This window comes from Drosophila navojoa, chromosome 2 (genome assembly GCF_054131105.1).
Source record: "Drosophila navojoa isolate 15081-1374.11 chromosome 2, UAZ_NAV_1.0, whole genome shotgun sequence".
Classification (NCBI taxonomy): domain Eukaryota; kingdom Metazoa; phylum Arthropoda; class Insecta; order Diptera; family Drosophilidae; genus Drosophila; species Drosophila navojoa.
The window spans coordinates 5,128,812-5,144,523 of NC_142890.1; the positions used below are offsets into that span (position 1 = coordinate 5,128,812).

The 15,712-nt window shown below is 40.9% G+C and overlaps 2 protein-coding genes across 2 annotated transcripts; both read left to right on the forward strand.

Moving 5' to 3' along the window:
• Positions 1-1,115: 1,115 nt before the first annotated feature.
• LOC108656920 (uncharacterized) lies at positions 1,116-1,932 on the forward strand. Its single transcript, XM_018109373.2, has 3 exons — positions 1,116-1,279; positions 1,360-1,539; positions 1,603-1,932. The coding sequence occupies exons 1-3, from the start codon at positions 1,232-1,234 to the stop codon at positions 1,873-1,875; spliced, it is 501 nt and encodes a 166-aa protein (XP_017964862.2). The 5' UTR covers positions 1,116-1,231; the 3' UTR covers positions 1,876-1,932.
• Positions 1,933-4,874: 2,942 nt separating this feature from the next.
• LOC108656866 (uncharacterized) lies at positions 4,875-5,990 on the forward strand. The gene is made up of 2 exons (XM_018109234.3): positions 4,875-5,165; positions 5,220-5,990. The coding sequence occupies exons 1-2, from the start codon at positions 5,015-5,017 to the stop codon at positions 5,774-5,776; spliced, it is 708 nt and encodes a 235-aa protein (XP_017964723.1). The 5' UTR covers positions 4,875-5,014; the 3' UTR covers positions 5,777-5,990.
• The last annotated feature ends 9,722 nt before the right edge of the window (positions 5,991-15,712 follow it).

Sequence of the window (15,712 nt, forward strand, 5' to 3'; positions counted from 1 at the left end):
CACCCACACTTCTGTTTCGGTTACGCGCCATGTAACCCCACGATTGCATTCACAGCAAATTATTTATGGCTGCGGCAGACACGAACAGGAAGCGAATATGCGCTGCCAACTTCACGTCTATCAATATTTTATGAAACTCTGTCTGCAGGACACACAGAGCCCCGCCCCGCCTCGTCTCGCTGCCGCCGCAAACAAGGACAAGGGTATCAGTATCGGTATCAGCTCACTTGGATCACTCCCTGCTCAGCTCTCTGTCTCCAGCTGTCTCGTTCTGTCTTCCTGGCTGTCTCTCCGCTCTCCGGTTGCCTGACTGCCTGTCGATATCCGGTTAGATGAGTATCTAAATTGCCTTTACTGTTGATGAATTAGCGCCGGTTGCCGGCATCGCTCCTCATGCGGATGAGGCCAGAGCCACAGCAACAGCCACGCCACAGACTGTGAGCCAGGGCGGGAGAACGGGCACGAGCTGCAGCAGCCAGAGCTGGCTCCTGCCAGCCAGCATGCCTGCGCCCGTTAGATAAGTGCCCTCCATGCCAAAAAGAAAATTTCAATTTGCCTTGAATGATTATATAAATACCAGAGAGTAGGCTGGCCACGGCTCGCTCGAGCTACACAATTTTCAATAATAGTTGCACAAATAGCAAAACTCTGAATAGAACTCATTTATATGGCACGATAAGATGAGAGCGGAATCAAATCGAATGAAATGCCATCAAAACGGAAAAACTTCAAATACATACATATATACTATGTAGTTTGTATTACATTAGCCACAAATTGAATGCAGATGAATCGAAGATGAATCGAAGATAAACATAGTAGAGATTGCTGCATTTTTATATTAAAATAGAACCACAATAAAAACTATTTTTGAGGTAGTGAAACTGATTTCTGAGTAAGTGCTGTTAGTGCTCTTAGGCTTATTTAGAAGGAGGCTATTCTCTATTGATGATATAGCATACCTTAAATTTCCTCATCATCCGCCCATCAACTTTCTCTAAGCTAATCAAAATTCAAGGTTCAATGTTTAATATCGAAGAACCTCCGCCTTGTTAAGCTTTCCTTTTTATTTTATATATATATATATATATATATATATGTGTATATCTCATATATTCATTTTCAATTATTACTTCGACTTTTCACTCTTTTAGGTTTTAATATAATTTATATACAAAAATATAAAAAATAACAACTAAATTCGCGGTCATTGGTCCATTGCCACCTTAATATGTTGTCCAAGAAGTATGTGGTTGGGATTGTTTTGCTCATAACAGCGGTGGGTCTGCCTAGCCAAATACCTATGTATGTGTGTAGTTGCTGCCAATACTCATCGCTATAGCCTGTATACATATGTAGGTGATCTGCACACTGAATGCAGCTGTGTTTGGCCACGTAATGCCCACTGCCGCGAGCTATGAGCAGTTGGTTCAGCAAAGCATCAGCGCGGGCACCGCCTACACTTGCATGCTCTACGGACTGAGTCCTTGGCTATATAATTCGCACTTTGCGGTGCCCAGGCGGCACATACGCTATGTGGTTCGTACTTGAATATATGAATCGTCATTTTCGTATACCCCCAGTTGACTTGCATTCGCTTAGCTCATTTCAATGCTCATCTTTCTGATTCTGGCCAATATCGTTGGGCTCACGACGGGGATCAAGAAGCAGTACATTGCACTCGGAGAGGACGCGGTCGACCTCAGAGATTTATACACACCGTTCGAGCTTCAGTGTCGCATGATAACCCTGGTGTTTTTTGTGTTAGCAATCGTATTGCTGCTAATCGCTTTGATTTTAGTGATGATGATCGCTCTTGCTATCCATAACTATCCCGATTTTACCCAAGAGCCCAGCAAAATATCGCTGCCATAGAATGGGTGCTTATTACAAATCGATTGTTAAGCATATATATATGTACAAGTATTTTCAAGTTCTTTAAACAAACAAAAAACTAAGTAGATGCTTAAGATTTAAATATATTACATATATACGATGCTACATTAACTCTGAACTCATGCCATGCCCTTGGCTTGTTGTGCCTCGGGCTGATGCTGCAGCTTGTCGAGCAATATGTGGAGCATATTGGGTTTATAATATTTCCATCTGCTGTCCAGCTATCTGCAACAAAGGTATATTCGGCAAATTTCTAATAAAACTTGTGGAAGTAGATATAATGTTAATATCTCTTGAGCAAAAAGTATTGGAAGTAGATGAATTCTTTCTTAACGATAATAACCATCCGCTGGTTATGAGAAAGCGATAGAATTCCTTTATATAGCTGACAAATATCATCTATATGCTCGAAGAATCTTATTTTAAGTAATTGCCAAGTCTTAGAGCTGACTCCAGAGTATTACGCAGAGTATTACGCAATTGCTTAAGCTCGACTGCAATGTTTTTACTTGCCTCGTTTTACGTCTTGTGCATAATGAAGTGCGCAGACGGTGCAGTTTTCGCAGCGAGACAAACGAGGTTAAGGTGCAGGATATCAACTTAAAGATACCTGAAACTTGCCAGCCGGAAAAAGTTAAAGGCAAGTTGCCATAGGCGTGGGCCAATTACGCAAATGGTCGACTGACTTCTCGGAAAGGGGCCACATCAAATGTGACATTTGGCAGCAGCAGCAGCGGGGCTTACAGTTAAATTTCCAGTTAAGTTATTGCCGCGAGCAGAACTCACTCGAAAGTAATTTCAAATTTAATTGCGTATAATTTAGAACGTCGAAATGTTTGCGTGCGTTTAATTAACTGAAAAATAAAAATATAAAAAAAAGGAAAGAGAAAGAAAAGAAAACAACAACACAAGCCGAATGAATGGAATGCCCAAAAGCAGCGAATGCCATGGGACGGTAAATGAGCAAAAACAACAACAACAACAACATCTATAAAAACATCAGCTGCAAAATGCTGAATGTTAAATGCCAACTAATTAAATTTCGGGCATGCCATGACAGTCGATTCCGGATGTCGAATCGCGGACCCATTCGTTGCGTATACGCAATTTATTGTTGCATTTAATGGGCAGCCCATGCGGTTGCTCCTGTTGTTTTTGTTGTTGTTGTTGCTGCTTTAGTGCTTAACACTTTTATTGCGTATACGCAGTGTATTACGAGTCTAAATGCCATTTGTATGCAAATAACGAGTCTTCGCTCGTCTAGCAACATCGTCTACTCACACACACACACACACACAGACACACACAATCGCAACCACAAAAACAACCATCAAACTGACTGCACCACACACGAGCGGCTGGTTGGTTGGACATTCGTTGGCCATCAAATGCCAAATGAAGCCAATAAAAACTAACTGCGAGTGCCACTAGCCACTGGCGTGCACAGCTGCCGGCACCACAGCACACCACAGCGCACCACACGCAACTCTATCCACGACCACCTGCCAAATGCCGTGAACCAGTCATGCCTTGGTAACTGATAACATTTTTAATTATGCTCCGCGCATTAACACGTTATAATCACACTCACATTTATTAAATACAAATTTTGATTTCATTTAAATTAAATGCAATTTAAAACGCGTTCGCTTTATGCATAATTCAAATGAATGAAAATATTTGTGCATTTCAAACGATTTATGGCAAAGTAATTAAATGTCAAATGATGATACAGCTAATTTTTTTTGTGCGTAATATCTTCATAATACTAATTAAAAAAAAAAAAAAGTAAATTTAAAGAAAACAAATCGAGAAAACTCTTTAATCATTATTTTTTATATGGAGAGAGAAAATAAAAATATATATATATATTTAATGTCAATTCATGGTTTAATAACTAGATTAAATTTATTTCAAATTTAAAGGGAATTTATAAGTATTAATAAAAAATTAAATTAATTAATTAACTAAAATTGAAAATGGTAAAAATATTTGTGGGTTTTTATTGAATATTCACTTAAATAATAATTAATTTCATGAAATTGGAAAAGGGTAAAAATATGTATGGATTTTAATTGAATACCCATTTCATGATGATGAATGAAAGAAATTAAGTAAATTAATTAGTTACCTTAAACTGAAAATTTTATTATTTCTAATTAATTATACATATTACGAAATATCCATTTAAGAGGTACTGGAAATATTCATCTATTTTATTATATATATAAAAATAAATTTAAAGTCGAAAGTTCATTTTTATTTCTTATATATTTCTTATATATTTGTATATCAACTGTGAGGCGACTGAACGCCCTTATGCCAACAAATAAATAGTTGTAAGGTTACAGTTGAGTGCACAGTCATTGTTGACGGGGAGGAGATGAGTTTAATGACTGTTTGCACGCACTGTTAATTTCGATGTTTTATTTATTTAAATGATGTAAAACGAACATGCGATGTGGGTCAATAATGTGTGTATGGATGGATTGGTGAGGCAATCGATTCGACAGTGCAATAACCACGGCCATTCAATGCCAACAAGCACAATTTACACACACACGCACACACACACACACACATACAGAGAGAGAGACAAACGAAATTGGCAGCCGCAGCGCGTAAATTTGAACGAAGCTACAAAAGGTCAACTGCGAGGCCGCAGATGGGAATGCAAAATGAATCTGTGGCATTTGCCACAGCCAGCGCATGGCATTGGTTCGTTGTATGCATAAATTACGCTGCCATATGTCAGACACTGTCCGAGCTGAGCTCCGATTTTTGCGCCACCTCCAAAAGGACTCGCCTCATGTCAAGCAGCCGCGGGCAGGAGGCTGAAATTTATGAGGCCTGACTGCCACAGCGACGTCTGCTGTCTAATTGCAGCTGACTGTGGCCAAGACAGCGCCAACAGGCACTGACTACGTTCAATGGAATCTGACAGTATTCACCTAGCATGCTTATCAATCAATCGAGTCTCCGACTTAGTTTACAAAATCTCCCATCAAAGTAGGTTTGCTTTATTTACACACAAGTTCATAGACAGCAAAAATTGTTTTTACACATTTTACTCCGAGTCTGCGCATCGGTGTAACGAAATCGAAAAAGTCGAAGCAAAATGGATTTACCGGAACATGAGGATGTCGCCAACTGGATGGAGAATGAGCAGAATTTTGCGGACTTCTTCTACGACAACTTTGATTTGGTGCGCACTGACGACGACGACGACGACGCCGACGCCGACGCCGACTCGACGGCAGGAGATGCAGGTGAGATCCGTTAGGTCTTGTCGCCCAGATTCCAATCCTCTATACTCCAAGCAGACGAGCCCAATGCGGAGGTTGAGCAGCAGGTGGCAAACATTCCAGAGACGCTCCGGCGGCGTAGGAATCACCGGTTGGCCCCGTACTTCTGCAACGTGTGCCACGACTATGTGCGCGGTGGCGTGATTACCATTTGCGGACACCTCTTCTGCTGGACCTGCCTCTGGGCCGATCTGCACGATCGCGTGCTGTCCCGCTGCCCCTGCTGCATGCGCCGGCTGCTGCTGCACGAGGACATCATTCCGTTTCTGGGCGAGGGACCCAACGCCGGCCCCGACGATGCCAACATCGTCGCCCAGCCGGGCAACGTGGCCCGCCCCTCGGGCCTCTATCTCGAGCACCATCACTATCCCATATGGTTCTCCGTGCACAACTTCGAGGAGGCGCGCTTCGCCGGCCTGCGCGTGATCGAGCGCAACCTGGCGGTGGTCGTGCAGCGCATGCACCTCGAGTACCGCCGGTGCATGTCCTGGATCAAGTATCTGCAGTGGTTCCAGCTGGTCTGCGCCGCTGGCATGCTCTACTTCTGGTCGTGCACATCACAGACCAAGGATTAGGTACTCGGATGGGTCGCATCTCCCGCTCTTGTGGGAGGCTCTGCACTGAAATAGTTGAACTTGCTAAATGGGTTTTACTGCGGCTCTGGCCAAGACTCCTCATAAATTCAAATTGTTGGGCGAATTCTGAAGGTCGTTCCAAAATATAATTGTTTTACTTTGCTTAGCTAAATATATTGTGAATTGTTTGGTTTATAATAATAAACATATGTTGGCTTATAAACAAATTTGTAAAACTGTCTATAGGATTAAAGAGTTTGGTCTTGAAGGGGAGTCAGTGGGGAAAGACAGCAAAAGACAGGGGGAGTCACTAGGGAGATACAGAGAGTGAGAGCAAGAGATGTAGAGAGAAAGAGAATGAGAGAGAGTGAGGGAAAGACAGAAAGACAAAGCGAAAGAGAGAGACAGATAAGCTTATTAAACAGGGATGGAGAGAGAGAACAGACTAATAAACAGGAAGAGAGAAACAGCGAACCGATTAATAACCAGAGAGGAAGGACAACAGATGAGAAGAGAGGTATTCATCAACAAGATGAACCATGGAAGACTTATATATCGTAAGGCAGATCGTTAGAATGAAACAAAAAGTGAGCAAGAGAAACAGAGAAAGGTAGTGACAATTGATTCAAAAGACGAGGGACGGAATAAGAACCAAGAACTAAACAGAGGCAGTTATGTTCTTTTATGAGAGAAAGAGATAGAGGAGCAGAGAGAGAGAAAGAGAGAGAGAGGGATATTAGAGAGGAGAGATCAACTTAATAAATTTAATCAATTCTGTTCAGCCTAGATAGAAATATCATGACATCAAACTATTCAACAAAAATGCAGCTTTATTATATTTTTAATCAATCGGAGGAGTTTCATTGTTTTAGATATATAATAGAATTTATGTGCTGGCATACATATATAAAAGAATCTTTTTTATATTTTCTACATTCACTATGATTCTATGCTCATTTGACTTTATTGACATATATTCCGATTAAGTCAAATTAACTTGCAGACAACATTTACTCAATGAACTTTCGCTTGCGGCTTAAGAGAAACAAATCGAGTTACCTTCAGCTGGACAGCTGCTAACAGGCGCTGTAATTAGTCGTTCATCCCTGCGAATGGCATTCGCGGTTAACAATTAATATGCGGCCGGTGGCCTTCGCCATTTGTCATGCCAGTGTGAATCCCCTTTGGCGGCGACTCGATCCGTCTGCTGTCTGACGGCAGCGTAACGGCATGTGCTCCCCGTGCGATATTTATCATTAATTATAGGAATGCTATGAAATCCTTGCTGGCGGCCAGTGAAAAGTCACTGGGCGAAGCCTGCGTCCTGTGAGGCTGCATTTTTTTGCGCTTTCATTGTTGCAGCTTAAATGTGCGCATGTATATGTGTATGTGTGTGTGTGAGGTGTAAAATGTGTGCGCTTGTGTATGAAATGCATTAAAATTGAGCACTTGCCCAGGCTGTGGCTGCGGCTCTGCTGCAGCTCTGCTGATTGACGACTTTTAAATTCCATTAAATTTATCGGAACTTAAGCCGTAACACCAGTCATGCAACCGCTCCACCACACCACCCGCCCCACCCTCAATGCCAACCACACGTTAGTGGGCGTGGCCAGCCTTATGCTCAGCTAAAAGTTTTTACAAAGGATGCAAATTGGTTTATCTTTAACTTTGCTCGCCTTCTGCTTTCAGGTGAGCTCCACAACTTAAGCGATAATAATAAAGTTGCCAAGACTTTAAAACAAAAATGAGAATTGTTTTTTTTTTTTTTATGAATAATACTTGTATTTGTATGAGTAAGTTTATGTATAAGAGAAAGAGTGAAATGATATAGTTTCCGTAATCATCTATAATTTAATAATTAATTAACGTCTGGATAGCAAATGCTTAAGCAGCTCTAATCAGACTTTCGAGTAGTTTTGGGCAATTGCAACTTAAAATTTAAGCAGTCAATGCGAAAATGAAGAGAGCTCGTCTCCACTATCAACAGCAGCAGCAACAGCAGTAGTAACAGCAGGAGCAGCAGCAGGAGCAGCGGCAAACGTCATTAAAATCTTCCGCTGGCTGCACAACAAAGCGCAGGCAAATTGCTTTACACGAACTGAAGAGAGTGTGCGTGTGTGTGTGTGTGAAGGTCCATGTATTCGTTTGTGTGTGTGTGTGAGTATGTTTGGCAATTTTTAAGTCGAAAATTACATGAGCTTTGACAGCCATTTTTGCCCAAGTTATGCAGTTTGGCAACGTGACGTATGCGTAATTACAGTCAAAGTTGTCCCGCCTGCTGCTGCTACTGCTGCTGCATCAGCTGGGAGGGGGGCAGGGACTCGCAGCAATATCATGCAACATCTTGTCGCATTCACCAGACCATTTGCCATAGCCAATGCCACGCCCCTATGCCATGGGAAGCGACTGCTTAGCTGCTGTCAACTGCAACATTTTGACTTTGGCAGCTGCAGTAATTCTCATTTCAATTATAGCATCTGTCGACATTTTGCAAGTGTAGGGAGGGGGCTGAAGGAAGCGGATGGACCGTATGGCAGATGGCTGGCTGGCGCAACGGTAAATGTGGCCTTTATGCATTACATAATTACAGTTGTGTTTGCATTGCGCCACCGAACCACCAGGGGCGGTTTCCTGTGCTGGCTACCCCTAATGACGCGCCATTGTCTGCCTCGGTTATGAGGCGCTGGGCTAAAGCGGAGGCGGCGCTGCTGCCAACTGTAATTGGATCAGTTAAGTGTGATAGCAGGCATTATACTTTGTATACGAGACTATTTGATTTGCAGTTCCAGGACGAGCAAACACGGCCTCAACTGGTTGCCGAACATCTTTACAGCTTTTGGTTTTTTGTTTCTAATAGACAGAAGAGGAGCCATTGACAGCCAGTTTATTCTGTTTCCTGCCCCGTGCTGTGGCATTTGTGCAACTGCCATGCACTATGCACGTTTCCGTTTCCGCTTTTCGGGCGTTGCAATTGTCGCTTGTCGTCCGTCCCGTCTCCTGCCGGCACCGTTTGCGGGTGTTAAAGTCTGGCGCACATGGCGTACACATTATGCATAACTAATGGCCGCTTCACTATATATTGTTTAATTTATCAGACATGCATTATTTATGCCTCTGTGTGAGTGCAGTGCCAAGTGTCCAATGAAACGGGAAACTTGCAGCTTGCAACTTGAACTGTGAGCTGCAGCAATTCTCTCCAATTGCTGGCTCCAAATCAAATTTATAGTCGAAGCTGTTGTTGTTGCTGTTGCCGTAGCTGCTGCCGTTTGGCAATAATAAATTGCATTTAGCTCCACTCGAGTGGGGATCTCTGCAATTTCAATTAAATTGCGTTATACAGGTGTTAAGTGCTTTAATTTAGATTTGCCTTGGCTCAGGCAAACAAATGTGGCTAACGAGCAGCCGCAAGAGTCTATAAACTTGCTGCTTGATAATTGCTGTGGCAAAAGGCAAGCGAGCAAAAGTTGATGCCTCAAATGGCACACAAAAAAAACGAAAGCCCCAGGCAGCAGCAGGAGTCCGTGCAGCTGGGAGTCGCAGGAGCCGAAGAAATGCAATAGATTGTGTCGACACAATGTACGTCTGAGCAAGAAAATACAAAAGAATTGTGCCACAATGCATGCCACACACTCACACACACGCACACACACACTAGCACACTCGGCTAACGAGCTGCGGCTGAGTATATCATTCAAAACATGCAAAATCTGATATAGTATATACACTCACACCTACACACATGCACACCCAGTGACAGCAAGTTGGAGCTCTCAACTCTCAGCGCTCAGCTTGCATTTCTGGGCACAGAGCTGACACCTTAGTGCGGCCAGCCGGCTCACTTTAAGCCATATTGTGTATAGATAACGTGTCTATTCAGACGAAAACTGATATGACGACAAAAACAGATGCAAAAGCCAGCAACGAGGGGCCGTCGACATGCCAATGGTTAGAGGCAGACAGACAGAGTGAGTACGAGAGAGAGAGAGAGAGAGGGAGTGAGAAAGGGAGCGAGAGAGTTGCTGGCAAAACTATGACGTTGACAATGTCGTCGAGTCGCATCCTTGTAAGTACTAGTTGAGTAACAAGTTGGCTCAAATGCGGAAGCTAAAATAAAAGTAAAAGAAACAAAGTATGGCAACAAAGGAATAATCAAGCAGCACGATAATCGACTGAGATATGCCCTGGATGTATGGCTGTGACGAAAGAGCTCTGCTATAGGTTTTTGAATGGGCTACAAACAAGTATGATATGGGAAATGTGTCAAAGCTATGCTGTATCGAAATTTGTCGATAACCATGTGATAAATGCTGCTATGTGGGATTTGTAAGCATGAATACGATATTTGAAAGCTGAAGCTTCTAAGGTATAATATTTTCTTTATATGTATGCAAATGTGTGTGGTTTCATTACAATATTTATCGATAATTAGAGTAGACGTGTACTTGGTTTGCATTTGGTTGTTAATCAATAGAATATTTCGTAGCTTTAGCGCGTATAGTCTGAAAAATGTTAAAAACTATTTCGGATGATATATCAATAATTATAGATGAACACTTCCTTTAAAAAATATACGCCCACATAGTGTAGAATCCGGTTATAGCGACACTCAAGGGACCGACGATCTTAAGCGGTGTCGTTATAGCCGGACTCTACCTTACCTAAGAAACCTTCAATATAAGATGAAGCTATCGATAGATATCTGTACATAATAAAAGTCGATAGCGTATATAGTAAATCGATAGATTATTTACAAGTATTCTTGCATAAATATTCATTCAATATTCAAGAGAATTATTTACTGACTAAATTGGTAGTATGGCAAATGTATCGATATTTATCAATTAATTATTTAGATTATACATTAATTCGATATTTATGAATTCAATTTGCTTATACACCCGCAGTCTCTTTCTCTCTAGCTGCTGTTATACACCCCTTCGACTCCCATGTTCACAGGGTATTTAGGAAAAAAAAGAGAATACTGTTGCATGCTTGTATGCAGGATAGACCCTACAGTTATGGGCATAACAGCGAGCGACTCTGGGAGTCAGCAGCGCAACTTGACGCTTATCACCGCAAAAGTTTTTGTCACTTTGCCGAGTTGGGCTGCGGCGTTGACAGCGCTTAAACTTTGCAGTCAGCGAGCATTGCTTTAAACTCTTGAAAATGTTTGCATATTGTGCGAAGGCAGCTGTGTGGTCGCTGCTCCTGCTGCTCCTGCTGCCGCTGCTGCTGCTGCCGCTGTTCTGCCAAAACTTGACTGCCTCAATTGGCAATAGGGCTAATGACAGGGCCAACTGTCAGGGCCAAGCGAGACGTTGGCGCTGCCGTTGCCCCTGCCGCCGCTGGCCCAATGTGCAGCCTAATGCTCAGCAATTAGCCGCCAGTCAACGCAGCTCGTGTTATCCAATTAAAACTGGCCGGCGCCACAGTCAATGGCTGCCCGCATACGCACACACTCGAGGACAATGCCAGCTCTGAGCCACTGCAGCATGGCCGTCGGCCATGGCCAAAAGTCATTGCACAGCGCACATTAGCCATGGCCACTGAGCCAGCCCCGCCCCAAAACAGTTGAGCAGACACGCATCCACAGGCAATTGAGGTTCACAAAGGCCAAACAATCCTAAAACAAACTCTGCGCACTTCAGAGTAACATGTGCGAGCACCGGCATATACATATATTTAAATATTGACCCAATGCTTCAACAATATAGTGTATACATACGTACATATACTATCCCTATTTATGTTTAAAAATTCTAATTTAATATGTTCGCCTGCTTGTGACAGCTGCTTCACTTGACTTTCTTTCAACTTGACCTTTGAAGGCCAACGAGTTGAGCTTTCAACAGAATTTGCTGGGTCAACTTTTGTTTTGGTTTTTTCTTTCTTTTTTTCGCAGGAAAATCAAGCAAGGGGCGTGCGTCTGGTCCATTGTCTCGATTTTTCGTACTCCCCGGGGTGTCTGCGAGAGCTATTTAACTTTTTATCCATCAAAATGGGCATCATTGTCACAGGCAATGAGTACAAAATGTTTTAAAACGTTTTAAGCAGCAAGAGGGAAGACAAAGTGTTCGACTAAGATACAGAGATTGCCAGCTTGGTAGATACCCTTTACTCTTTAGTAGAGTAATAGCCTGTGATCACAAAATGTATAACATATAAGTGTATAAATAAATGAAATGCCATTTAAAAATGATAAAAAAAAAGTCATAAAATCTAAATTAAACAAAATTGAAAAATAATAAAAAAAAAAAATATTAAAAAATACCCTAGTCAAAAAAATTAATAAATAAATATATAAAAAATTCCTTTCTGGAATTTTATTATAAATATTAAAAATAGCTATATACATATGTTTGCTCTTTTAAATATTCAAGTGCCCAATTCAAATGCAATTATTCATTAGAAAGCATTCCCAAGCACCTATCTAAAATTCAATTATAAACATTAAAATGGAATATATTAATCAAATTTTAATTAATTACAGCGTAAGCGTACTCAAAAGCCCACCATAAATTCAGCTGGAAATTGCATATATTAAAGCAAAAGTTATCGATAAATTCATCAACCCTAAATAACAGACTCAGCCCACAGCCAGACAGATATAAAAAGAGAGAGAAATGAACCTACTCGCGAAAATATTCATGTTTTTACGAGTTTATCAGACTTTGCTCAATATTCGGTCTACATCAGGCATGCCCCTACAATAATACATTTATTCCCCCAGTGTGTGCACAGGGTATGGAAAAATATTTGAAAGCCAAATGCAATGCATTTCGCAAATGGCAGACAGCGCAGGAGACAGACAATCGTTTGTCTATCAGTCTGTGTGTGTATGTGTGTGTGTGTGAGTGTCTGCTTGTCTGTCCGTCTGTCTGTCATCGATTGCTGAAAGCATTTCATTATACTTCGCATTTCGTATTTCACAATTTGCCTGTCCCAGGAGGCAAGAGCAACAGCGGAATTTGTGGCCATTGCCGTGGAAAATGTTTCTCTTTTCCTTTTCTCTTTCTTTTTTGTGATTTTTTGCATTTGTTATTGTTGCTGTCTAAAAACGTTATAAATCTGTGGGTAATTGTGTTAAGTTCTCGACTGAGTAAATTGTATAATAATTTATTTTAATTGGCGAAAGCCAAACTCTGACAGAGAATAAACAAATGGCCCCAAAAAACGATGGAGAAGGGCGGTGGGTTGAGATGTCTCAGACTCGCCGAAAGCTAGACATCAAATTACAGAGCTCCAATGCGGTTTTCATTAGTCTAATTGTAACTATTGTGGAGGGGAGGACACTAAGACTGGGGGTTATGTGAGCAGTGATTAGCCTTACCTTTTGGCCAAAAAGGTCGAAGCACAAAAGCCCACACGAAACGATGCGTGACAGTGTTAAATTGTACAGCATACACCTGTGTGCGTGTGTGTGTGAGTGTGTGTGTGTGTGTGTATGGGTTCGTTTGCGGCTTTTAATTAGAGGCAACTAAAGAGGGTCCACCTTTCTAGCCTAATGCACAAACATTAACATATGAACGATAGCTGAACTGTGCCCCTGGATGATACACGTCTTTGCTGTGCTACCAACAACTGCCAGCTGAGCTGGCTTGGGCAGTGCCTAGACCTTCGAGTGGAATTTACTGCCAGCAGGCAGTGTGGCTGCGCATAAACAAACCAACAACTAAACCTGTCCCAGAACTTTGCCTGAGTGTAGTTTTGTGTGACCCTCGAGTTCAGTTACATAGATCAACTCGAAGGTAAGGCACATTAACTAACTTCCAAGTTTTATGCGAGCTCCTGGCCCAGATAGAAAGTAAACACTGATTATATATACAGCACTCGTAGCTGACTCTTAAGAGATGTCTTTGCTATTTGTTCGTAAACTGTGGCCAGTCGCAGCAGCAACAGACGGCACTCGCAAATGGAAATGGAAAATGGAAAAATCTTGAATATGAAAGCTAACAGCAAAGTTGTGCCCACTCTATGTCAAGTCTTGAAAAACATTTTGCTATTACATTTACATAGGATGCTGACATAAATAAAATCTGTTTGAGCAGCACTTTGAATACATATTATGAATATTATTTTAGTAGAAGTCTAATATATATTTTCCCCATGTAAGTAATTATTATAATACAGCAGAGATCAAGATGGTTTTAAGAGTGTATGTAAACTGCCTACAGACAATAGATAAACATGATATATATATATTTTTTAATTTGCTTGTAATTAGTTTTTATAAACAATAGAAGCATACCAGCATAAACATCATTTAAGATATCTATATGGTTCGAGAATATGTGAAAAAAGTGAGTCCAGATAGATGCAATTAGACTCTAAGCGTGTGGGTTATTAAGCCGTAATTATTCACCAAAGATTTGTGATTTATGTAAAATTGGTAGTATAAAGTATTTTAAAAATAATAAATATAATGTAATCAAATATATTGTATAGTATAAACAAATAATAATTTATTATATAAGTTTACTAAAATTAAAATGATTTTATATGTACATAAACAAATATGCTAAAAATATATATATTGAAATTTTATTCCAGTTCATCAAAAAATTTCCCTTCAAATTTCATTCAGCTCTGAACTAAATAAACAACAATCAAATACAAGAATAGAAAACCTGTTTTTTAAAGCTACCAAGATTAAATTTCAAATTCATAAATAATATAAAAAAAGTCATAAAATCTCTATAAACACATCTGATTATGGTTATGCTTATGAGTGTTGATTAATCCCAATACACAATTTACAATCAAAGAGCGAACAGCTCTTTAGGTCATTTTGAAATGATTCTCAAGCTACAATCACACATCACACACAAATGCCAATGATTACGTGATGCTCGTTTTGTGGCTGACATCCGTAATGGAGATATCAACGTGTGGGGGAGTGTGCACTGTACAGGGTACTAGAGGAGCCGGCTAATCGACAGTTGCAAATGCTGTGGCTGTGCTTTGATTAGATACAATAATAGTGTTGATTGCCTTTGCTGATTGGACGGCACTTCCTGGGCCCGACCAACGATGATGTAAATTTGATGAATTTCAAATAAACGTATGTATGGGTATGTGCATGTGTATGTAGTCGATAGAAGCTAGTGGCAGTGGGCCAGGTGGCTGCCCGCCTCGCCACTCCGCTGACCCGCTGGCCCCTCGATGAAGGGTAGCTTTTGGCTTATTTTGCAATTTTCCGGGTCATGAAGTTGACTTTTGAAATTTACTGCTGGCTTTTATATGCCCCTAAACGAAAGATCGAAGCAAAATTGTGTGCTCAACATTTGCATTTTTATATGATTTGTGCTGGCGCTCGCACTACATATGCTGCTCCAGCAGACCCCAAGGAGATTTATGGTAAAATGCGAGGCGCGAACTTTTCACTGAATCAAAAAAGACAAAAAAATCAGATAAAATACCTGAAATCTTTTCTTTTCAATTTATGCATTCAATCAAAGCAAAAGCAAAGTAAACTTTAATTTCACAGAACAAACAAACGAGTCTTCAATGCCAAGTGAAAGTTCCGAGAACCCAACGAAATTCGAGGTGTTATTCATGGGCTTAACCTTATCACCTGTTAGCTCTTAAGCAATTTATAATTTCTCAGTAACTCGGGCAATATACGTTTTGGGAAACCGCTCCGTGAGTAATGCACGATAATACGAACCCGGACTACCATATCATAGAGATATGGAGAGAAATACAGATAATTTGTATATTGTAGGCGAGCACTCTAAAGATTCCGAGTTGAATGAATGTAAGCTTCTATTTACTTGTAGCACACTTAGAAAACATTTTGAAGAAATTATATTTATTATATTTAAGAAGAGCTTATGCTTTACTAACATTTTTGAACAACAATAAAACATTTTATGAGAGCTTGGCAACAACTCGATTCTCTTCCAGTAAAGGGGGTCAATGAACTGGTGATAAAAA